This window comes from Embiotoca jacksoni, unplaced genomic scaffold (genome assembly GCF_022577435.1).
Source record: "Embiotoca jacksoni isolate LCO1_2020_lvr unplaced genomic scaffold, fEmbJac1.0.p SCAF_4, whole genome shotgun sequence".
Classification (NCBI taxonomy): domain Eukaryota; kingdom Metazoa; phylum Chordata; class Actinopteri; family Embiotocidae; genus Embiotoca; species Embiotoca jacksoni.
The window spans coordinates 19,332,942-19,358,022 of NW_027185392.1; the positions used below are offsets into that span (position 1 = coordinate 19,332,942).

Sequence of the window (25,081 nt, forward strand, 5' to 3'; positions counted from 1 at the left end):
CAACCTCAGCGTCGGTTCACCGGTTTCCCGAGTTAACTTCAACAAAGTTAGCACAACTTGCTAACTGGGCAGTACCGCAGTAGTTCCGGGACTGATGTTAAGTTAATGTTAATAAAGAGTAAAAAAAAAAACAACAACAACACCTTATTTAGTTTATTACGTTCATGTTTACGTAGAAATGGTCTTCAGGTGAAAACAAGCCATGTTGGTGTTTGGTTGTTCAGGGTGTGTTTTACATTTGATCTGGAGACTCTTTTACTCACGTTTTAAAGTCTCTGAAAGTGAGTGACTGAACGAGGATGGTACTCAATTAGATACTGTTTTCATCTCATCCAAATGGAAGCTGCATCATATTTAGATGAGAGAAAATACTTGTTTCTATTCAGTCGCTTCCTTGAAAACTGCTCAGAAAAGAGTCTCCTCATGTTGTTCAACTCCTCAGAGTCTCCTGGTAGTTTCGTTTCTATATTAAGTTTTAAAATCCAGCCTTGTTTGTGTAACATAGCGAGTTAACAATACATGTTAAATACTGTAGCATTATACAGTATTCAGGCTGAATTAACACATTTGTTTTGGGTTTTTTTTCTCTCCAGATTTTCCTGTGTAAGTCCTAATGTAGACTGGCAAAGACAGATTTTGTGATCCCCAAACCCGCTGATGTTATACGTAGAGACATAAGCAGCATGTTCGCTGCCTCTTCAAAGGAAAGATCCCATGTTGGGTCTTCTCAGACTTGTGGCAAAGACATTACAAGGCCCGGATCCAAGGTTAAGAAAAAGGCCCATTCTCCAGAGGTGAGTCTTCCTCCTCTGTGCCCGGAGCCGTCTCGCCTGTCGACACCCTGTGCGGCCAGGCCTCTGTTCAGAGATACCTCCATCCTCAAGAGTGAGCGCCCCGACAGACCTTTAACAGTGCTGGATCTACCTGGTCTCGTCGCCCATGTGCAACCCCTGAGAGCCATAGGTCACACAAAATGGACAGAGGGACCTCGACTGATGGCCTCGGCGTCAGGGACCGACATCCCTGTCAGAACTACTCCGTCGACAGCACAGAGGTAGACAATGATAATCATTTCTGAGGTTTGATTTTGGCTTAATACACACATACTATGTGATTTGGGCATGACTGCCATTCCTGATTTAGTTTATGTGAACTGTTGTTGTTATTTATGACATAAATACAATACAGTTGTCACACTCCATCAGAAAATAATGAATATGATGGACATGTGATGGTCTAGGTGAGTCTTAGAAGGCACTTTTGACACAATGCCTGTTGGAAATAAATATTTCACAGACAAAATGTTATACCTGTATATTATAGGAACTCTGTCACCCTGTCTGATGTTTTTATTTAGTTCCCAAAGGTACATAAAGCTGACAGATTTAGCTTTCAACATTTACTCCTCAAGCTTTTTGAACCCCGGAGGAATTTCTTTGTTGTTTATGTTCTGTTATTGTTCTGTCAGTTTTACAGAGAAAGATGAATCAATAAAAGTCCCAACGTGTAAGGACAAAAAGATAATGATCCTGAAAGATGGGAAAGCAGCCGACCCAAATACATTTCCTCTCAGTGGCGCAGAGCTTGTACAAATCTTAGCCCAGAAACGACACCTGGGAGACTCTGAGGTTTATTACCTGAAAGAAGTGGATGGGGATGCTTACAGGTAAAGTTCAATGAGGATCATCATCACCACGACATTTTTTGTCATGTAGTAACATCCTGCAAACAGGTAAGATATGAAATGTCACATGTCTACTTTTTTCATAGACCTTATGACCTGCGAGTGGTCCATCCCAGTGAAGCTGGTTCTGAACACTACATCTTCACCCCTAGTATTGTACTACATGTGACAGAGGCAGGTTATGGTGGACTTGTCAGTGTGGCCCAGTGGTACAGAGAGCATGTCCTGTGGACAGCCTTGCAGAAAGTCCCTTTTTTCAGGGACTTCAGACTGCTGAAAACGTTTGCCCGGTAATAAATATTCACTGTGCTTTATGCCTTGTTCACCAATTACTTATAACTAATATATATAACTGTCCTGTTTTTTTTTAAACTTCTTATTTTACCTCTATTGTGTTTTTTTTTTGTGTGCCAGGTGGCATAAAAACATACATAACATCTGTTTTCAGCGCAAGTGTAAGAATCTTCAGGATGTGCTGCTTATGGCTGTACCTCAATTCAGAAATGCTCTTCATGTGTTCACCAGGTGAGTTCATGCTCACCTCACAGTCACAGCACTAATAGTGCCTGACCAATGTCAAGTGATACGTTATGGTTTAATACTTCAGGAACAAGCAGGCCCGACAGTGGTTTCAGATTTCTTTAGTGATTGGATCTGACTTTGAGATAAAGTCTGGGAATGATGTTCAGCTTCAGATTATTCAGTAATAATACTGTATGTTTTACAGAGTAATTGAAGAGCTAAAAGAGACACACTGGATGCCTCTTGACTCTAAAACCTATACATTGTTGGAATTCAAGAATCTACTGATAACCAAGAATCAAGAGTGTCTGCAGATTCTGGAGAAGTTATCGCAGTATCACACTGTCATCCTGAATACGGTATTTCCTTTTGTTTTTGTCACTGTTGCAACCTCTAACCTTTCTAAAGAGTAATTTAGAAGATCAATTACTGAGCAACTTTGGGAATTTTTCATGACTATAATTTAAACTAAAAAAGAAGTCCGCCATTTTCTGGAATCATCTTCAAAGATACTTTTATTTTCTCAGGTGAAAGAAGGGAGCTATAAAATACACCAGGAGCTGCAGCGACACCTTAAACTTGCTCGAAGACCAAACAGAAGCAATGAACCTATTCACCTGCTCCTGGCTCACCGGCACAAGCTGAAGAAAGAGTTGGCCCGCTCTGAAAGCAACTTGCAGAAACTGGGAAGATTCGCAGCACTTGTCCATCAAATGATTGTGCAGAGTCTCGTCACAATCATCCGACAAGATGCCATTTCTTTTCTCCATCTTCTAAAGGTGTCAAGAGAACATTCATGAACTCTATTAATGGAGCAGTGACCCACTACGGTCACATAGACCTTTCTGCCAGGAAAGATTTGTTGATTTAAGGCAGAAGAGCCTGAACATTTTTGTCTTTAACACATTAATTGGTATTTTTCAATGGTTTTGAAACATTTTTTAAAACATTTGTTTCCAATAGAGAACTGTAACAACCTGTTCTTAAGCTAACCAGAAGAGATAGAAAAATAAACCTGAAATTACCATTTAAAACACAGCTGCTACATAGAATAATAAAGGAAGCATCATTTAAAGCAAACTGACAATGACTTAAATCTATATTTAATGAAATGATTCCTATAAATGTACTTTTGTTTGTTAGAGGAGGACATCTCAGCAGTGCTGTCTCTTCCAAACTGAGCTGTGTTTCAGTGGCAACAGTCAGCTGACTGTGGATCCACCAACACTTCTGTTCCAGGAAGCAGTGAGTGAAGCCCTCCTGACCGCTGGCAGCTCTATCGTTCAGGTAATTTCCACATTTCCACAGCTGCACTTGTTGAACATCACAGTATGTTTCAATTGTTGGCCCTTGATAGTTTTAGTGTCACCGGAAATGTGCCTCATATTTTTGTCATCTGGTCATGGTGAAAAAAAATTATAATGCCATATTTCACTTTTGCAATTCATTATCTAAGCATTCCTTAAAAAGGGGTTTGTATGAATAAAATGACTGGATTAAAACATTTTGAGTGAGAATCTCCAAGAGGTTAATTTGCACCGATGTAAAAACTGATATTAAAGTGATATTGAATACAGCATCGGTAGGAAAATCCAACAGTTATGGATTCATGATGGATTAATCATTATTTCCATTTCATCATGTAAATCTTTTTATGATTATATAATATTATATCTGTTTAATGAAGCAGTGAATTTACAAATTAATGAAGGAATTTATCACCACACTCATGACACCTTCCTTCCCTGGTAGATGTGTGACAGTCATGGATTCTTCCTGGAGATCAGCAACAGTGTGTTCAGCTCTACTCAGGATTTAAAGTCTGACTCCAGCGATACGGAGCGCTCTATAATCACAGGTTTGAAATTAAAACATTTTACTGTTCTGATTCTGTCTAATTTGAGCTTCTGCTGATGGAAACCCGCAGTGTTTGAATGAAAATGTGCCTGAGTCTGGTCTAAATATGTCTGTTGAATGAAAACAGCCAATAAACAGAATATGTTCTGATACCAGAAATTATGTCAAGATCTGATTCATTATGGTTTTGTCATTTATTCCTTTTGAAGACATATTAAAAAAAAAAAAAAATTCATTCCTAGGAGAGAAAAACATTGATGGGATGATTGGTGGATTACTCATAGATACGTCAGCTCGCTGGCTGCTTCTGCCTAATGAGACTTCTCAGATGGTGCACGGCTGCTACTGTCCTCTCTCCAAAGCACAACTCGAGTGGCAGATAAGCATCAACGATGTTACGAAACATGTTGTGAAAGAGCAGGCTAACATCATGCAGGCAAGACTGTCACTTCCAAATCCAATTCGAGCTGATGATAATGCGCAACCAGTAATTGTGTAAAATAATTTGCACACCCGTGACCTGAAGTCATTTTCACTGATGTCTGGACAGGAAGCTGAATTAGAAATCCAGCAGCTGTGTGAGACCTATGGATGGTTGGAGGACGTCCATTTGTTTATTAGTCAGTGGGGTCAAGCCTCTTTGGAATCCATGAAGGGTCAGCCGGCTCTACTGTATGACGAGCACATTAAGAAGGTGCGACACTGGGCTGAAAGAATCAACGCAGCTGACTCATCAATCTTTACCTCCAACCAACTGTTCATCATCCACTTCATCCATGTCAAGGAAACTCAAGGTATGTCTGCATTGTTTGGAAGTTAAAACTCATCTCCAGTATGAACTGAAGACTTGAATTCCTATTCAAGAACCCTTCTTTGGTCAAATCAACACATGCTCAAACCTCAAAGAAAGACTTTTTAATGGTTTTAGAAAGTTATAAATCGCCTCTATGGTCTGTTAATGGGTTGAAAAATCTATTGCTTACTTTCTGGTCTTTCCGATAAATGCTCTTCTCCTCTTTGTATTTGTTTCTCTAGTGCAGCAGCTGAGGCTCATTGAGGAGGACTTGTTCAAGCAGCTAGTTGAACAGAAAAAGCTGCTCTCAGAGAGCCTCACATCAGACTTGGAGAGGGCTACTGATGAACACAAGAAGGAACCGCCAGACTTACATGACTTCTCAATATACGCTCTCAGGGTACGGAAACTCTTTAAAATGACATTTGCATGAAAAAAAGTCAAATAGAAAAAAAACAAATAATGTACAGAAAAGGTAGACAGCTGGTAATGCAAAAGAAATGATACAGCTCAAAGGGTATGAGAAAGATCTCATAAAAGACAATACAGGTTTTCTGTGTTTCACCTTAACAAGCAGGAGCTTTCAGATCCTCTTGAGGCTCCTCTTTTGGTCACACATTCACTTGAACTGAATTATTCATCCCAAACACTCCCTGCCTTGTCAGAGAAAATGTGTTCTGAATATAGATTCCATTATCCAAGAATAACAGGTGATACTCAGCGCATTAAGGTCTCCAGTGCTGTTGTTTGAAAGTGCACAAGTGAAAAGCTCTATAGTGCATACTTGAGCATTCCCATTAGTAAGTACTCTAGTGTGATGATTAGTTGTTATGGTATATTTGAATTAACATACTCAATCAGCCTGTTGGTATTAAAAGGTGTCTTAGTCCTGTTAAATGTTTGATTGTATTAAATAGTCTATGGGACATGAATCTCCCCGAGTACTGAGCTTTTTCATCTCTAAACATCAACATTTGAAGGTACATTCTTTTGGCCCCTGAAACCTTTGGGATTGGATTGGATATATTTTAGATCACTGGTGTGAAAACTGAACAAAAAAACAAATGTTTCTTCTCTCCGTAGGTGAGGGAGTCTGTGAAAACGTTGGCTGACACTCAGAAACGTTTGGAGTACATTCTCTCCCTCCGTGACACCATTTGCGTGAACTATAGGAAGATGACAGAGGACGAGCTCACTTTGGAAGAAAAGGTCTGCAGGCAAACAAGTGAAAATGAGGCCATAAATAACCCCATTATACTGTAGTTGTACACGTCAGTGTTGTGCATAGTTTCTGAACATCACAGCTGTTTTGATCAGATCTCAGTTGGCTATTTTTTCACTGCACTGTTTGTGCTTCTTTTTGTGTTCTATATTTAGATGCTGGCTTTGTGGAATTCCTTTATTCCCCTCTTGAAGCAAGCAGATAGCCTCGTGCGCCACCGCCTTCCTTTTATGGCTGACGCATTGGACACAATGTTCTCATTTTTGGTCTGTGATTTTAAAAGTATGATCTCTAATGCTACATCGGGACCCTTCCTTGACCCGTGCCAGAACGCCACAGAGATGCTCTCCAAACTGAAATACATGTGCTTACGTGTGCACTCTCTCCATGCAAAGATTGAACAACTTCACAGGACAAGTCAAAACATGCAAGGTGAGGGGATGTAAATTGTTGCTATACACTCCAGGCTTAAAATATGTTATTTTACTTTTTTTTTTGTACTTTTGGCTTTAATCACTGCTAGATTGAACAAAAAGAAAATTAATCAGTCAGATTGTTCTGTTGCCTCCCAACAGAGAACACAATGGATTTGACCATTTTGACAACAGATGTTCAGAAGGTCGTCGCCCGTAAAGAGTTGTGGGAGCTGATAACTGTGCACAATACATGGCTGGAAGAATGGAAACAGCTCCATCTTAGTGAGGTAACATGTCAAACCTTCCCCGTTTTTGCTTCATGACAATTTGATTAAATATGTTTGGCATTGAGGCAATGATTTGTATGCATTCATGGGGATGATACATTCACAAATTAGTTTAAATGAAATGGGCTCTCATCTTTATTATTTGCCTTTTTTTATTCCTTTGGGACAAAGAAGTAGATGAATGCATGGTTACTGACAAACACAGTACACCTGATAATACATTACATACATAGATTAAACTTGATGCTCTGATGGATGTGTTAAGAATGTGCATCGTTGTAAAATTTTGAATGTTTTGTGGTTATAACAACCCCTGAGCTATTGCCTGGGTGATCTTAATTAACTCGTGTCATTTTATTTCATGTCAAAAAGGAGAACTTTCTTTCTCTTCATCTGTTTGCTGATCTGTCAGCTTTATTGGGACCACTAATAATTTGAAGTGTCTTCCTGTCAGGTTGTGATGTCACAAGCTCAGGAGAACATCGCTAAGTGGAGGGAGCAGGTTGAATCTTTGAAAAATACCATACCTACCCATGATGCAGTGCTGCAGGAGACTTTAGGGATCCTGGAAAGCTTAAGCCATCAGCTTGTAGTCATGGCCAAGCTGCAGAGCCCCACACTTAAAGAAAAACACTGGAGAGTTATTTTCCAAGGTGAGAGGCTCTCCCCATGTTGAATTATATGCGTACTTTGTTAGCTACGGAGTATTTAAAATGATCAAAATGTATTCTGTCTGGCAGACATGGGCCTACAGTATGTCCCAGAGAAGAAAGTGACTGTTGGTGATCTCATGTCTCGACAACTCGACCTTCACCAGAAAGTAATAAACAAGGTGAGTACAGGAGAGAAGTTATATCCAGAGCATGTTGTTGAAACATTTGCTTGTGAAAACAGGCTCAATAAACAACTGACTTGAGACACTTTCCGCATCTTTTCCTCTGTCAGATATGCAGAGACGCACAAACAGAGTGTTACATGGAGCAGACCTTTCTAAAGCTTTGTCAGAGATGGGAAGACCGACTCTTTCACTTGGATGAATTCACTCTCCCTGTTTGGCAGCACTGTGAGCCAAAAAATGAATTAACAGAGAAAGAGAAGCTAAATGTTCCAACTTTCAGTCAGCGCTGTGACGATGTTCTGTTCACCGTCACCGGTGAGACCAAACAACAACCTAGCAAATGAATCATGTTGATGTCGTCACTGCTACAGTCACTGTTATTCTTACTTTGGCTCCCCTACTAGGAGGAAAATGTATACAAGCAATATCTTCCTCACATATTTCTGGGGTTTGCCATGTGTTTTCTCACTCAGGTCTGGAATCCATCTGTGCTGAGCTAGAGAACGATTTGATGACTCTATCAACCATGTTGGAGTCTCCATACAGTGTTGAGTTTCGCCTGCAGTTGGAGGATTGGATTCAATCACTGAAAGAACTGGGTAAAGCAGTACATAGAGTAGTAATAAGAAATATTTTGTATTTCTTCTCAAGCACAGAAAGAAATTGAACAGACTTGCAAGAATGCAGTGCACTGATTTTTCTCTTTTCCTTTAAATATTTATAGTGAAGCTGCTGGATTTATTTGAAAGATACCAGCAAATGTGGGCTTTCCTGTCTAAGGTGTTTTGTGAAACATCCATCAGTGATCAAAGAGTGGATCTTGTATGTTACTGCACCATTACAAACAAACAGGCTTTAATTTTGATGTAAGTTTAAATGTTAGATTAATGTGAACTTTCTTTTGTATTTTTCTACAGCTGAAGCGTTTTCAACCAGTTGATGAGACATTCAAGGAAATATGGCACTCTATATCAACTCATCCTCATGTTTTGAACTTTGTTTCCACCACGACAAACGACAGATTTCATGGAAATGACCTTTACCAGATTCTCTTTGATGATTTGTCTACAATGGAAGTAATTTCCAACCAGATGGCGGATCTCCTTGATGCCATCCGTAAACGGTGTCCGAGACTGTGGTTCTTGAGTGACAGGGAAGTGATGCAGTTACTCTCTTTTAATCCACCACCTTTTACACTGCAGCCCTTTGTATGCAAATGCTTTAAAGGGGTTCGTGGTCTTGAAATGGACTCTGAAAAGCCATCAAAAACAGAAGATGGAAACAGCTGTGAGGCTACGTCTGAACGCCGCATACAGATGAAGGTGCTCGGTGTTTTTGGCGGCCTCCAGGAACACTTTGCCTTTCTGTCTCCATTGAAACCAAACCTTGACGCCTTGGTTTGGCTTTGTGGTTTTGAGAAACAGTTGATGTCCACCATGGAACAGCTCATTAAACAATGTGCTGCTGTACGAAAGCAGCTTGAACCGTCCTGTGAGGATTTGGCATGTGACAAGAAAGTTAGAAAAATCCGGCGCAACGATGCTGACATGATGAAACATGGACAACCTGCACTGGAGCTACTTTCTCAATATCCTCTCCAGTGTCTCCTGGTGGCTGAGGAGGCAGTGTGGTGCAGTGTTGTTCCACAAGCTTTCCAAGAATCGAATCCAGTGAAGCTGAGCCACATGAAAGCATACAACTCTGCAAAACTAAAAAACCTTGGCAATTGTATAAGGGATGGATTCACAGAGTCTAAAAGGGAATCTCTGGTTTCCAAGTACACAACGATGTGTCTGGGTGCTTTAGTGCAGATGACAATGAAACATGGACAACAACTATCTCGACTCACGAATGTATCGTGTGAGCTGGAATCGTCTTTTGAGTGGCTGAGTTTGATGAAGTATCACGTAAACTCAGAAGATCTGAATCTGAAAGGCAGAGATGATCCATCGTGTTATGTGGATGTTTTGGGCCATCGATACGAATATGGCTTTGAGTATTCTGGTCCAGAAGATTTGATGATGGCGCATACACCTTCCACAGATCAGGCCAGACTGGGAATTCTCCTTGCTCTGAAAAGCTACAGATGTATGTTTGTGAGTGGGCCTTCCATGTCTGGAAAGAAAACGGCTGTGGTCCATTTAGGAAAAGCGATGGGACGACAGGTTGTCGTTGTACAGTGTTACCCAAACATGACCCCTGGTGTTGTTCAGCAGATGCTGCTGGGTGCTCTCCAGACGGGTGCATGGCTTCTGCTCACCTCTGTGGACTTCCTAACACAAGGTGTCCTGTCGTTACTGGGACAACATCTAGCAGACATACACCAGTCTTTCTCTGAGTTAAGAAGTAATCAGAACCAGAGAATAAATGAGGAACCAGAGGATAAAACTGCTGATTGGGTCACAGGTTGCACAAAGGTTGTTGATCCAGAATTCCACATGGTACTTGGAGGGAAAAGCATCTCTACCAGCCTGAGCTATGGATGTGTTCTCATCTCGTCAAAACCTTATTCATCCAAGATTCCAGAGAGTCTGCGATTTGCAACCAGACCCGTCTCCTTAACACACCCAGACTACAGGATTATTGCAGAAGTAATGCTGACCTCCATCGGTTTTGCAGATGCCATGCCGTTAAGTCAGCGTCTGGTGTCCCTCATCAGTCTGGCCAAAGATTCCCTCTGCTTACCTGATCTTTTCACAGATGATCAGTGCTGCTATCTCATTCTCTTGCAAAAGATCATCTCTTCTTCTCAAATACACTTCGAACAAACTGTAAAGCAACGAAAAATTACAAAGGAGGCTAAAGGACCAGCTGCAGAAAACACTGACCTTACAAACTCAACAAATTTGCCTGTCCGCCTTTTTGAGGAGGATGGAAAAGAAACTGAGAAGCTTTCAAAGCTACGCACTTCTCATTTGGTAGTTATACAGAGTTTAATGGAAGAGACAGCCATTGTCAAAGCGATTCTTTCTGTCGTGACACCTGAGCACAAGAGAAACTCCCAGTTCTACAGCCTTTTCAAGGACGCGTTCCCTATATCGTGTCAGTTTCCACTTTTCCAACAATATACCGCAGAAGCAGAAAAGAACCAGCTTCGAGATGCACTTACAAAAGAATTACAACAAAAGCAGTTTTATTGTGACACAGAAATTATTTGCAGTGCTCTTACACTCTACCAGACCATGGAATCCTCTCAGGCATGTATGCTCATAGGCCTCTCCGGTAGTGGAAAGACCACCTGTTACAAGTCTCTAGCTGGAGCATTCAATAATCTGGCTGCCAAGGCAGTGCAATATGGATGCGAAAATGACAATATGATTAAAAGAGATACTCCACAGGCAGACCCACAGATCTCTGCTTCAAACTGGAGCTTTGTTGACACTTTGGTCTTATTCCCTAATGCCATGACCCACGATGAGATGTTTGGCTGCTTCTGTGGAAAGAGAGGATGGCAAGATGGAGCTGTTGCAAAGGTGCTGAGAGATGCTGAACGCCGTGAAGGCAAGTGTGCTGAAGTCTGCAACAATAAGAAGAAAAGTGACGAGACATCAATAGTGACGTGGCTGGTAATGGATGGGGAGCCTGTGGGGCTGCCTGGCTGGTTAGATTACATAACCACACTGTGTAATTCTCAGGATCCATTTCTGTCTCTGGCATCAGGTGAAACACTGCTATCTCGACCACACCTCAAGGTACTGATGGAGATCACTGACTTACGAGAGGCGAGTCCGTCTGCAGTGACCCGCTGCAGCCTTGTTTATTTCACTGGTACTGATTTGTGGAAAGCTGTGTGGAAGAGCGAAATGGATGTTCTCTCTTTTGAACACAAACTGGATCAAGGAATCGTAAAATTGTGGAATCACCTGGCTGACGATCTTTTCTCGAGCACACTTAGTTTTCTTGGGCAGGAGGCTTTAACGTCTGCAGTCCATGTTGAAAGAGGAACTTCCAGAAGCACCACGTACGGACTGCAAGAAATCATGTCATTTGTTCGGATCCTGCGGGCACTCCTACAACATTTTGGGAAGGAAGGAGAAAAATCTGAGGGAATACCACAAATAGACAAAAGAGGTATAACAATTACTCATAGACATAGAAGCTTGTGAGAGTGTTTGTAGTTCTGTCACTTTTATTAAAACTGCATGATTTACTATCCCACCAGGTATACCTGCACACGGAGCAAACACACCAGGCACAGAGGCCCCAAGTAAACCGGAGCTGCTCACCAGGAACCTTTTTCTTGTGGCTTATATTTGGGGATTTGGTGGACATCTGCATTCTCGGTATAGAAATCCCCCAAATATGCAATATTCGTAAATAGTTGCTTTTAATACTAATATCTGTAACCAATGTTCTTCATATTCTGTTTCTACTGCAGCCATTGGCCACAGTTTGACTTGTTAGTCCGCCGAGTGCTGTTTACTTGCAGGTACAAAATTGTGGTTCCAGATGAAGAGAGCGTATTTGAGCACTTTTTTAGCATCGACATTACAGTGTTCCCCAAGAACACACTGTTGACCAACTCCATCATTGCCAAGGTTTGTCCTAATTGTTGTACTTTTTATTGTGAAAATACATTATATGTGGTAATCACTAAATTTAAATATTTCATCTTACTTGTCTTACATGTATTTTAAAAGAATGAGAAATACAGGTATCTTCTGACACTCATGTTGGAGGCAAACCAGCCAGTGTTGCTTGCAGGCGATCCCGGTTCTGGAAAAACCACCCTGTGCAAAATTTTGCAATGTTTTTACAAGCCACACATTCACCTACCAGCCAGTCCTCTCCTGAGCTCCAGAGACCTGCGCACCATACTAAACAGCATCAGCTTCCAGAAGAACTGCGGAGATGCTGTAGGTTCTATGAAAACACAGCCTAGCCTATATCTGTTTGTGGATGATCTGCATGAAGCCCCCTGTGGTGAGTAAGGAAATTTAGCCTCCTATCACTATCGTGAATGAATTTAAATCAGATTTTTTTTTTCATAATGTGAATGTGTATCAATCCTCTTGATAGATGTCTTTGGGAAGGCGTCAATGGCTCTCGAGACACTACGGCAGAGTATTTCAAAGGGAGAGGTTCTAACATTTGACACCTTCAAATCCTGGAGATCTGGAACCATCACCTACATGGCTACATGTTGTGTCTCTGGTTTGGGAAATCGCCACAATAATGTGATATCGTCACGGCTCTCACGACTGTTCTCTGTCTTTGTGCTCCCCGGTCTATCTGTCGACATCATCTTGTCTATCCATTCTCCTTGGTTAAACATGTGGCTCGGAGGAATGCCACTTAAGCACAGTGTTGCGGAAATGTCAAATTGTATCATCACTGCGACTAAAAATCTGTATCATGCAGTATGTGACAAGTTTCAGCCCACTATGCAGAGGCCCTATTTTATATTCTCCCATCGTGACCTTCAGAAGGTGTTTCGGGGGATGAGCCTGTGCCAGTCTGACATCTCAAACACAGGGACCATCCAGAAAAAGGAGAATTCAGAGTCAGGCTTCCCTCCAGTCCCACCTGGGCCTCTAACATCAGCTCGTAACATCATACATCTCTGGATGCATGAATGCATGCGCACTTTCAGTGATCGGTTATGCTCAGATGATGAAAGACAAACTCTTGTGTCACTAATAGCCAAGACAGCAGCAACACACTATGGAAGTAAACTGGTTGATGAAACCCACCCTGACATCTTAGACGGGTCACTCACTGCCACAAGCCTTGCCGTTCACGCAGTACCCATTGACACAACATGTACCTGCCAATCAACAGGTGAGACTGCAGACACTCTAAATCTGCCTCAAGAGCCAAAACCAGCTGGCCAGTCGGAGCTGAAGAAAGCACATACGTTGACTGAACCTTCCTCTGTGTCTGGAAACATTTGCTTAGAGGAGGAAATCCTAAAAACTCACCATCTGCAACCTCTGATTCTTCAGCACATGGAGGACATAATGGCGAGGCTTATATACGGTCCTGACCTCACTGAAGCCCGGAAGTCTACGAATCAGCAATACGATTTTAAATGTAGTTCTTATCTGGAGCAGGACTTTGATGTACTACTGCACGAGATGATAGCACTCATGGGCAGTAAGGAGGAAGATGAAGGACAGAAAGTTGATAATGACTGTAACATTCCAACCAGGTACATGGTACACAGACAGGGACTGAGTCAGCTGACACATATCCTCCGGGCTTTGCTCCTACCAGGAGGTCACGGAGTGCTGATTGGCTCAGACAGAGGAACCGGCCGCAAAACCACTGTGCGTTTGGCTGCTCATCTCGCAGGCTGTCAGTTGATGGAGTTACATTCAGGTAATGAGAACAAGTTGCATGAAATCTTGAAAGAAGCTGGGAATCAAACCAGAGTGGGTGGAGTTAACGTCATCATACTGGTGCATGAGGACATCAGTCAGCCTGCCAGAGAACAGTTACTGGTGGCGATGGCCCAGAGAGTTTACCCGGCGCTCCACACAGAGGACCAGCTGACGAACCTCGTTTGTGAAGTGACACCTGTGAAATACTCAAGAAAATACCTCAGGGACAACTGGATGCTTGAGAAGTAAGATTATCTATCACTCATAATGCTAGAATTCTGTTGGCTAGTTGTGTTGTCACGACTCAACCACATGATTTGGTAGGTCACGTGTTTACATTGTAAACCACATTGGGTCTGATTCTTTTCTTAAAGGTTCTTGAGCCAAGTCCACAAAAATGTCCATGTGTTCCTGCTGATGCCTCTAACAATACCAGACAGCAGTGAAACACCTGCCAACAATGAAACCCAAAGATGGACTGTAAGTATTTTCATTGAATTACTATATAGGCCATTAAAATGGTGTCGTAACACCATACTCGACAACAAAACTGACATTTTTCAATTCACCTTCATAAAAGAAAACAAAAAAAAAAATCTAACAAAAATAGCAACAACCCTTGAAGGAGGCACAGGACCAGGGGTTTGGGTGTAATTTCTAAGGGTGGAGAGCAGTTTCTCAGTTGTGATTCTGAAAGAATCACATTTCAGAATCCAAATCCCATATCAGGCCAACATCTGATGGCGGCACTGAAATCAACCGTAAGCAGAACTTATCTCCTACTTAAAAACCAACAGGCTTAATACTACTGGTAACTTCATCTGTTATCTTATTATCATGACATCAAACTAAATGTTCACACAGTTCAGGAAGATCTGCAACATGCAGCACAAGTAATCCGCCCAAATCAGAGTCGTCTCGTTGTCAGGCAAGAAATCACCTAAAAAGTAAAAAGCCACACTGGAATCAGTGTTTCACATGTGGGGAGGGGATGGATGAGGCACCAACATCACAGGAGTCAGGATCTGGGCTTTAAAACATGCATTTTCAGTCATATCAGTCCCTCCAGGAAATCTTGTGATCGCAGTAATTAATGCAAATGCAACAAATCTCCGCCATAAATGGGGGGGATCTTGAAACTTTGCAGTAATTGTTTGCGCAATAAATATTCTCCATAGGATGTTCTGCAGAAGGTATTACAGCACAAAGTAAACATTTACAAACCAAAGGTATTTTATCAACATACATAACTTTCACAGCAAAGAAGGCTCTTCAACTTCTCCTCTCATCATCAAAACAAACCACATGCTGGTTGACAGGAAAAGGCAGGAAGTGACGGGGTTTCTGGGAAATGTGGTTTTCTCATGAGATGGTTTCCCCAGATCATACATTTAAAGTTTTATAGTGACTATTTCATAATTATTATGAATTACTGAATGTTGAATAGAATGTTTGACACAGCTTTGATTGTCTTGCCCATACATATAAAATACAGCAGCCAAACTAAAAAGTCTCTTTAAACACCAGACAGAATGTTGCGATTCTTCAGAGGAAATTACATATGTCTTTTTTACTTTCACTGAAAATGAAGATGCAGCAACAGTTGTGGTTCATCCTGAGCATTGCCTGTTAGTGCCAAATAATTTCAGTGGATAAACTTGAAATATGCATCCAATATCCCACCTGTTAACTGTGCAGAAAAGCTGTTAGATTAATATCACATTCAGGTAGGATTGCAATGACGAATCAGAAGGTACTGATCATGAAGTTACTTCTGCTACACTACATGCAGAAGTTGCACACATCCCCTCTCTTAGGGGTCAGCATGAGACAGCCAAAACACAAATAACAGAATCAATGTGCACCACATTTGGATTTTAGACCATGGTCTTTTGAATACACAGTTGTGCATATTCACTGCACCATTCAGGATGTAATTTTGTCTCTTTTTATGATCCAGGCGCAGATGGCTAAGGCCCTGAGGCTGAGCTGCTGCGTGGAGGTGTACAAGCCGTGGTCCAACCATTCTCTGGTGGAAGTTGCTGCTCAATGCCTCAAAACCATCACTAGTAAAAGTAAGTCAACACTCACTTTGTTTTAACCACTGTTTATCGGCAGTGCTTTTTTTTTTCCGAGACTCTACAAAGACATTTCCTTTTTGCTTTTCTTTTTATGAAGTGACTCTACAGGCCTCAGAGGCCAGCCTGACCGTGGCCATGGCAGGAATCCATCAGTCTGCATGTCAGTATGCTTCTGTCCGTCTGAGAGCTCACCCGTTCAACCCCAGGACTTATATGGAGTTCATGTCACACTTTGGTTGCCTGTGCAACCACCTGCACAAGCAGTGGCAGAGCAAAATCAACAGGTAGTTCTTTTTAAGCCAGTAAGGTTGATTTTTGTCCTCTTTTCCTGCCTGTATCTCCAGGATTTCCCATCCTGATGAGCACGTACCAACACATATTTATGACGATATGTCTCTGAGCTAGTGTTATCTGATGTTGACCCTAAAATATACTTACAGAAAACACAAACGTGTTGGATACACTGTAATTTATCATCCTGTCCAACACAGCTGCAACACAAATTGAACACAGTAACCATTCCAGTGGACTGTACAGATCTAAATGATATTTTCTTGACACCCTATTATGTGTAAAATAGAAATACACATGCCTGTCTGCAATTGTACAATTTTCTTTTTCAGACTTGCCAGTGTTTTGTCTCATCTGCATGTCCTGAAAAACACAGCTTTCCAGCTTAAACAGTACTTAATGAAACTGCAAAAGAAATTTGCTGAGACGCAGGAGGTAATGTATGCTGAATGCTCTGTAAGTCTTTCACGAGAGGTTGTTTTTCACAGTCAAAAAGGATCGAAACAACTTTCAGAGGCTTAAAGATGCTGAAGAATCGACTGTGATCCAAGGAATAGTGTTGATTTTAAACTAAGAAACTCTTAAACAATATATTTTTTAAAGAATCAATCATTTTAAAGTAATCCTGTATGTGTAGCCTTCAGTTGAATATTCAGTGCTGTAACATATTTGTGAAAATTACTTATTTAGACATCCTCATGAAGGGTATGTCTCCCTCCTCTGTATCCTGCAGCTTGAGAAAGAGCTCCTCAGAGTTGTAGATGATCTCAAGAAGCTGTTTCAGGACGCCTGTGACGAATGTGCACTCGAAGAGAAGAAACTTCGTTACATTGAAGAGCAGATTGATATTGCCGAGATACAGGTAAGCTGTTTTTCTTTGTCTCTAAATGTACACATCCAAAATCCTGTAAATACTATACATCATATACTTAGAAGAAGCAACACACATTTGTGAACAGATTTCATTATTTATTTGACCTAATTAGCATTTATATTATCCCATCTGAGGTTGTTTGTTCGGGTATGTGTCGGCTAGTCACATCCTGTAAAACACTTCAGAACATAATTTAATAGAAATGTGACCAAAAAAAATACTTTTTTCCCCAGATGGAACCTCTGTTCATGGCCTGCCGCAACCTTCTTAAGTGTTTGAATGCATCTGACCTGGAGGAGGTGCGCCACTACAGAGATCCACCTGACGGAGTGGTGAAAATCATGGATGCCATTTGTTTGCTGTTTGATCGACCACCTGGCTGGGAGAGTGCTAAACAACTACTTGGGCAAGTCAACTTTTTCCAGGTGTGTGAACAAATATGTTTTCAGTGCATTAAATAAATAAAGTATTACATGCAAGCTAACAGGGTTCTGAAGTTGAGTCATCTTTAATCATCATCATTACTTTGGCACTGTGTTTTGAGTTCTTTATAAATTGAGAGGCTGTTTTGGTGCTTGCTCTCTTGCTAATATATCTTCTTTTTCCCAGGAGCTGGAATTTTTTGACCGCTACAGCCTGACGGATGAGCAGCTGCAGCAGCTTGGAGAGATAGTTCACAGTCCCCTGTTTGTACCAGAGTTTGTGCGAGAGATCAGTAAGGCCTGCGAGTCCCTGTGCCGATGGGTCCAGGCTGTGTATGAGTGCTGCTGTCTGCGGCACCAACTGCTGGTCAAGCAGCAGTGGGAGATGCTGGCTGTACAGGTGCGAGGTCGATGGGACCGGGCCGAGGAGCGCAAGAAGCAGGCATGGCGTCGTCTACAGGATGCTATGCTTCAGCTGCAGTTAGTACAAAAGGACCTGGAGGAGCAACTGATAGAACTGAACAAAACTGAGATCTTAGAGAAAGAAGCTGCGGCTGCTGACAGGCTGGTGGAGCGACATGTCAGAGATTGGAGCGCTGCTGCTCAGGTAGACTTTGAGCACAGTGCATGCCACATTTTGTACTTGTTTTTAGGACATTTTATCATCTTCAATTTTCTCTGTTTCCCCTTCAGGAGGCAGAGTTATGTGATCGAAACGTAGCAGGTGATGCCCTTATCCTGGCTGCGACCATCTCATATCTCGGCCCCTTTGGGCCTGATGTACGCAGCGAACTGCTGAGCAAGTGGAGGGAGCTATGTCAGACAGGAAGCATCGACATAAACCCTGAGGACCCCAGAACCTCCCTGTTCACACACTCAGGCTCTGCACCTCTTTCGGCCTCTCCTGGTTTTCCCATCCCCGTGACTGAGAGGCCGCAGCTGCCTCTGTGTCAGACATTAGGGATGAATGAACGGCAGCTTGAAGACACTCGATCTGCCACACTGATGGTTAAGTTGTTGCTGTGGGGCTCCAAAGGTACCTGTGTCCAGCACTGGCCTCTCCTGGCAGACTCCCAGCAACATCTGGAGATAAGCTCTCAAAATGGGCTCATCTCAGGTTGGTCCTTTGATTCAGAACATGTGGTTTCCTTTTACCTTATAAAATATTAGAAATTAATGACTGAAGTCATCAATACTTCTTTTTTGTCAGAGCAGATGTGACAGATCCTCAGACTATTCACTTTACTGTGATCATATTACCTGACTGAACAAGTATTATGAGGAGAAACAAAGAGAATTAATGTAGGAATTATATACTGCATCTTTATATCTTTATTTTGTATGCAGAGCCTTGTTCATTTTTATGTTGCGATCTAGTGTCGTTGTAAAGGATAACATCTAATCCATCTATTGTAAAACTGTTTTGAAAATATTTCAAACCAGACCCTGATAAATGTCTGCTCTACAGGAGAGAACGCAAAGCCTGAGAAGGAGACCGAGTTTGGGATGGTGGTTTGTGTGGATGATCCAGAGCTGCTGAACAAGCTGAACCAGGCTGCTGAGAAAGGTGAATTAGTATGCACTACGCCAAAGAAAAAGACATGCTATTTCAAACTTACGTGTTTTTTCAGGCTTATACTCATTGTTATGTTTTGTTCTCCAGGTTTGAGAGTCCTGGTTACTCATGTGGAACGTACAGTCCCGACTCCTCAGTTTTTGGACAAATTGTCACGCCCTGCTGGATGTTGCTTCCCAGGATTAAAGCAGCCTCTTCGGCCGGACCACCCTGACTTCTGCCTCTATATCAACACCCATCTGCCTGTCAGACTGCTTAGGAGAGGTAAGAATGATTAGCACAGTTCTCTTACCTGACATTTTCCTTTCACGAGACTTGTAGGCTGAGTTCCTTAATGATCCCAGTACAACAACGCAATTTTTATATAGTGCCAAATCACAACACAGGTTATTTCATGACACTTAACACATTAAAGTCCTTACAGTGGAACTTTACAACATTAAACAGAGAAATCATTCAAGTCTCCAAAATGTTCATGTGGGAAAATGTGAACTGTGTAAGTGGGCGGGGCTTCTTCTACTGTTGTGGGTCTGTGTGTCAGAAATTACAGATGATCTTAAAAACATATTCATATTTATATACCCAGAGGAGGTTTTGGTAAAACAAACAGCAGGTAGACAGCCGACGTTCCTCTTCAGTAAACAGCTGCTTTAGAGCCAACAGTTCAGATTACAGTTTGCAAGTAAATCTCTCCTCGTTTCTGTTCAGTTCAGCTGCTGAATTTGGAAGAATCATGTGGGATACTTTTTTTTTATTGGATAATAATTATATTGCTTATTCATAGGACGTCAGCTGATGAGTCAGTCCTTCGGTGTGACTCAGGACACAACATACTGCTACTGTAAAAGACCCAAGTGAACCAGAGCACCTCTGAATGGCGTCTGAGCGATCGTATCTCAGGGAATCTTCAATGTGTACGTTCACACCTGTACTTAGAGCTGTCCGCTTGTGATCGGACGCGAGATGCATTTTAATGCAGGTGTGAACAGGACCGAAGTGAACTCAACACTCTCGTTGAACTGACCCCTTCTTAACGTATCGTAAAGTAGTCTCTGAAGGTGTCTTATCTCTCGTTCCACAGAGATCCATGCATCCATCTTGGCTCAGGTACATGTGGTCGATCTCTCCCTGAGCTCAGAAGAGATCCAGGAGCTGATGCTGACACAGCTGCTGCAGTCTGAGTGTCGAGAGCTGCTGATTCAACAAGCGCGGCTCCAGAATTACAATCAGTTGCTGAAGGAGAAACTGGCTGCAGAAGAGGTGACTAGACCAGCCTTTAGTATCATAATAAGATAACACTGTTTGTGTTATGCGCCTGAATCACTCTCTTAATTCGAGCACCATGTGGTTGCAAAAGCATGCATTTCACAAGTTTTTGAGTCCGGTTGACATTCGGTTTGTGTGCTGTGTAAACGTTATTGTTTAAGGGCTCTGTATACCAATTGTGGATCAAATTGAGGAGGGCCATTTGTATTTTGTAGGCTGGCACTTTGAATTTAACTTATGCCCTTAAATTACATTATAGCAGAATTCAGTGCTATAAATATATAAAGTATAAAGTATAATAAAGTGATAAATAGTTTGCTGTACATTTGTTTACTCTAAACAATCTCATCATAGGATGCTTTGATGGACTACATCCTGCAGTCGGACACTTTGCTGCTGCAAGACCCCAATTTTGTCCCTCGTGTGGCTGCTTGTCAAGATGTAATGGAGAAAGTGCAAGCTGAGGTCAAACAGCTGAGTGAGGAGCTGGAGCACCACAAGTCCATGCTGGCTGTTCCCCGACAGTTAATACGGCTGACTGCTGCCCTCTACCAGGCACTGCAGGCCGTGTCCCGTCTCTCTCCTGCCTACTACTTCTCCCTAAGTGGCTTCATCACAGTGATGCAAGCTGCTTTCACTGTAAAGGGCAGGCCATTAATAACATGTGAAAGTGGGAAAGAGCCAGGGAGCACAATAGCAGAGATCATGAATACGATGGTCGTCCGGCTGCTGGTACAGTACAGGCCGTGTCTCTTTAAGAGCCACGCTGCTGTTCTAAAGCTGTTGGTGTCTTTGGCTCTGCTCCAGCACAACCAGCTTTGCTCTGAGGCCGAGAGGTCGGCCTTCCTCAGGGGCCTCGAAGACATTGAACCCTCTGCAACCAAAGTAAAAAAACCCGCCTCTCCTCCCACTGTTTCTCCACCCAGCTGGGTATCCCCTCATATCCACTCTGAGCTTGTCTGCTTGGAAAGAATCGCCTGCTTCAGAGGGCTGATTGATTCACTCGCCACCTCCCCTGTACAGTGGCAGGAGTACCTTCACTTCCCTTCCTCAACTGTGGCAGGACCTGTTCCCTGCCGCTCACACTCCCATCTCTCATTCCTGCAGCGGGCTCTCCTCTGGAAGACCATGCTGCCAAACTGCCTGGAAGAACTAGCTGATCTCATATACGCCTGCCACCTCTGCCCGTCAGAGACAGGAGCGACTGAGATCCCTCATGCTGGGAACCCAGAGGCCCTCTCAAGATATCTTGTCAAACATGAGGGACCCATCATTCTTACGCTGCCCAATCTAAGAGGAGACGAGCGGACAAGCATCCAGCCTCTTTATTTAATCAACCAACTGGCCCGCTGTGTAGCAGAAACAAAAGAGGTGACCACACACACACCGTTGTTGTTGTTGTTGTTTCAACTTGTAATGCAGTGCTTGATGTTTGTTTTAATCAATATGTTTTAGGTTCAGGTTAAAGTCATTTCTTTTGGGACACAGTGTGACAGCAAGCTCATCCTTTCAATGCTGAACAAAGCCGTAAATGACGGCCACTGGTTGGTTTTTAACAACTGTCATCTGTTGGAACAATGGGATGATAAAGTGGTGGCTCACCTCAGTCAGGTGATTTCCTCTTCCAAAGGTGTGTGGCCCATTAACAATCAGTTAAAATACACGTGTACCATTTGTTGTCATTAACAAATGCTTGCAGCTCAAATTACATCTCAGTCTCTTTATTTGTGTATTTACCTGCTTTTATAGCTGCCACAGACGAGCAACTCCGGATTCACCCGTGCTTCCGATTGTGGTTTATAACTCAAGAAAATGCATCTCACTCCATAGCAGGTAGATCTACTACGTACTACATTGCAATTACTGCTCTACGTAAGTCTTCCTTTCTAGGTCAGCAGTCCAATCAGTATTTACTGTTCCCCTGGTACCAAGCTCTTAATATTGTTCAATGCAGAGTGTCAGTCTGATCCATTACCTTTCACATTAATAATATACTCAGCACATTAGTATATCCAGGTTTCTGTTAATGCAACCTCACAATCTTTTGTGATCTATTTCTGAAATGCAGGGCTGTCTGATAGTGATTGGAGTTACTGACTCATTTATAATCCTGGTTTTGCTCTTTTTGTAATAATTATGATGATTTTGATGATGATTATAACCTTTATCATCAAACAGCTGCAGTGCGAATGTGTGCCCTGCCTCTGGTCTGTGACTCCGCCCACGACCTGAAGGAGGAGCTGAGCTGGTCTTTGGGACAGGAGGTGTCCGTCACTCAGTCACCGTCACGGTCAGGCGTCGGCATGGAGTTGCTCCTACGCTGTGCAATCTTCCACTCCGTCCTGCTTCAGAGACAGAACTATACATGTGCAGGCCAGGGAAGAGTTTATCACTGGTGAGGAAATGGGTTCACATACTGTAAACTGTTAATCATGGAGGGTAGCAGTGTTGCAAAAATATTTGTCATTTTTTGTGATTTCTCTCTTTTTTGAAGGAGTCAGGAGGACCTCCTTGCTTTAGTGGATGCACACATTTGCACTGCCAGTCTCTGCCATGACCAAGTTAAGGTTTTGCAATATATAGCAGGTGAGGCAACATTAAAGGTCAAATGGTCTCACTCAATTACTGAACACTTTAACTGTGTTGTACTTCCTGTTCTCAGTGAATCTGGTGCATGGTGGCCACGTGATGGACTCTGCAGATTTGGAGGTGGTGGAGAGTGTTGCCAAGACTTGCTTCAGCAAAGTGTCACCCTTGTCGGGCAGTGGGCCACACCTCATTTCAAATATAATCAGAAAAGCTGGCCACTATGGTAACAAACCAACTTTTTCTTAATACGCTGCACAGCATCCAATTTAAATGACGTGACAATATTAACAGACAATGAATACATTTTAGACGTATACAAGGGGCAATCAAAAAGTTCAGAGACTGTCGCACACAAACAAACTGAAGCACTGTGGCACGCAACTTCAGCACCTGAGTTACACACCTTTTTGTGAGCAGTGGTGCGTGTGCAATTCCCCTTCAACTTAAGCTTAAGTTCTTAAATTCGCCTTTCCTACAGAGAAAGGTACATTAGTACTGCACCAAAATGAGGCTACATTCTTAAGTTGATACAGGCAAGTAGTAAGGAGGAAATGCATCAAAGCCAGTGTTTGTGTGTGTGTGTGTGTGTGTGTGTGTGTGTGTGTGTGTGTGTGTGTGTGTGTGTGTGTGTGTGTGTGTGTGTGTGTGTGTGTGTGTGTGTGTGTGTGTGTGTTTGTTGACTGTTCTCTGTGTACATGTAAAATATTGATTTGTGTATTTTATGTCCTCAGATTTGTCAGGGCTGTTGCGGGTTTTGGATCCAGGTCTTTGGGATTCAGCAGTCATCAGTGACCCTGTTATGTTGGGCTTCAGTGTGGATATGGCAGCTGAGATAATCAAGATCAAGAGCCACAACCTGAACAGACTCCTGCAGGCCTCCCAAACCCCTGTGGGAACATTATGGAGCTTCAGCTCCAAACCGAACCAGCTTGCCGTACTGCCATCCTACAGCCAAGCTCGAGACCAACTGCGGGCTCTGGAGAGTTACCTCTCACGCAAGAAAGACGGCACAGTTTCAAATGCCGGAGGCGTTTCTCACCATCCCCTACGTGACTTCTTCCAAGCTGAGTGGGATGATCTAGTTGATTTGGTGTCCTTGCTCCTCTCGCTGCTCCAACAGCCTGTTCAATACATGCTGACCTTCGCTTCCTTCCACGAGCTCGCTGACTTGTCTCGCTTGGAGAGGAGGGCAGAGTTGCTCGGCGTTTATCTCTGGCACCACAGTGCTTCAGACCCACCGAGTGCCTATCGACTGTCTGCTTTCAAAAATGCCACCGGCTTCCTGGTGGCGGTAATGAGAGATGCTGCTCAGATAAATCATAAATATATCAGTGACATAATGCTGCATTTCCAGGTAAATCATAAAATGAAATTACATTAAAATGAACTTTTAAATTTGGAACTCAGTCGATAGAACGAGTTTATTTCTCCAAACATGTACACTTCATTCAGGATGTGAACTTATTGTGTTATCGTCTCTCCAGGTTCTGTGTGATCACACATACCCGGCCTCACTTCCTCTGGGAACTGTGTATTTATGTGGTCTGGAGCTGAAAGGAGCATCGTGGGATACACAGCTAGCAGCCCTACAGGACACACACTCCTCTCAGCAGTGTTCACTGCCGCTTCTTTGTGTCAAAGCTAAAGTCAGGAGCACTGACACTGCTCTAGACGCCTCGTGTTGCAAAAGTTCATATCTGACAGATACCAGCAATGTTCAAGTAGCAGGCGTCTCCCCATCGACTGGCCCTCAGTTACCTGTCTACCACTGCCCGCTCTATCTGGATGAAGAGCAGCGGAGTGGAAGCCGGGCACTGGCTGATGTTAACATTATCACAAAGGTTCCCCTTCATGCCAAACTAAATCCTGTTTTGTGTAGTTTGAGAAGGGTGAGGCTCGTGAGTACACTCTGACTGTATTGCTGCTTTCACCTGCTGTGATGAATCGAACTGATGCAGAAGTACATCAGTAATCAGAAATCTTGTATACAGCATTTCATTAGGATTGATGCTCATATCAGTTTGTGAACCTTTGAATAAA

General features: G+C 42.6%; 2 protein-coding genes across 2 annotated transcripts in view; both read left to right on the forward strand.

The window, feature by feature from the left end:
• The window catches only part of LOC138209097 (extracellular serine/threonine protein kinase FAM20C-like), a 33,128-nt gene that overhangs the window by 6,041 nt on the left and 2,006 nt on the right, over positions 1-25,081 (forward strand). The gene's annotated exons all lie outside the window — the stretch shown is intronic.
• Positions 647-25,081, forward strand: LOC138208646 (dynein heavy chain domain-containing protein 1). Its single transcript, XM_069166708.1, has 43 exons — positions 647-1,054; positions 1,469-1,666; positions 1,771-1,974; positions 2,099-2,209; positions 2,412-2,565; positions 2,734-2,985; positions 3,350-3,493; positions 3,959-4,115; positions 4,348-4,499; positions 4,614-4,857; positions 5,099-5,256; positions 5,940-6,065; positions 6,234-6,510; positions 6,654-6,781; positions 7,236-7,434; positions 7,522-7,613; positions 7,727-7,934; positions 8,093-8,218; positions 8,344-8,441; positions 8,537-11,690; positions 11,782-11,902; positions 11,998-12,157; positions 12,260-12,542; positions 12,639-14,187; positions 14,317-14,422; positions 15,903-16,017; positions 16,121-16,307; positions 16,647-16,749; positions 17,048-17,176; positions 17,422-17,613; positions 17,798-18,217; positions 18,304-18,727; positions 19,079-19,177; positions 19,274-19,450; positions 20,268-20,446; positions 20,807-21,823; positions 21,908-22,082; positions 22,202-22,285; positions 22,631-22,847; positions 22,947-23,038; positions 23,115-23,264; positions 23,773-24,395; positions 24,526-25,081. Exons 1-43 carry the CDS (start codon positions 684-686, stop codon positions 24,952-24,954), a joined length of 13,584 nt encoding a protein of 4,527 aa, XP_069022809.1. The 5' UTR covers positions 647-683; the 3' UTR covers positions 24,955-25,081.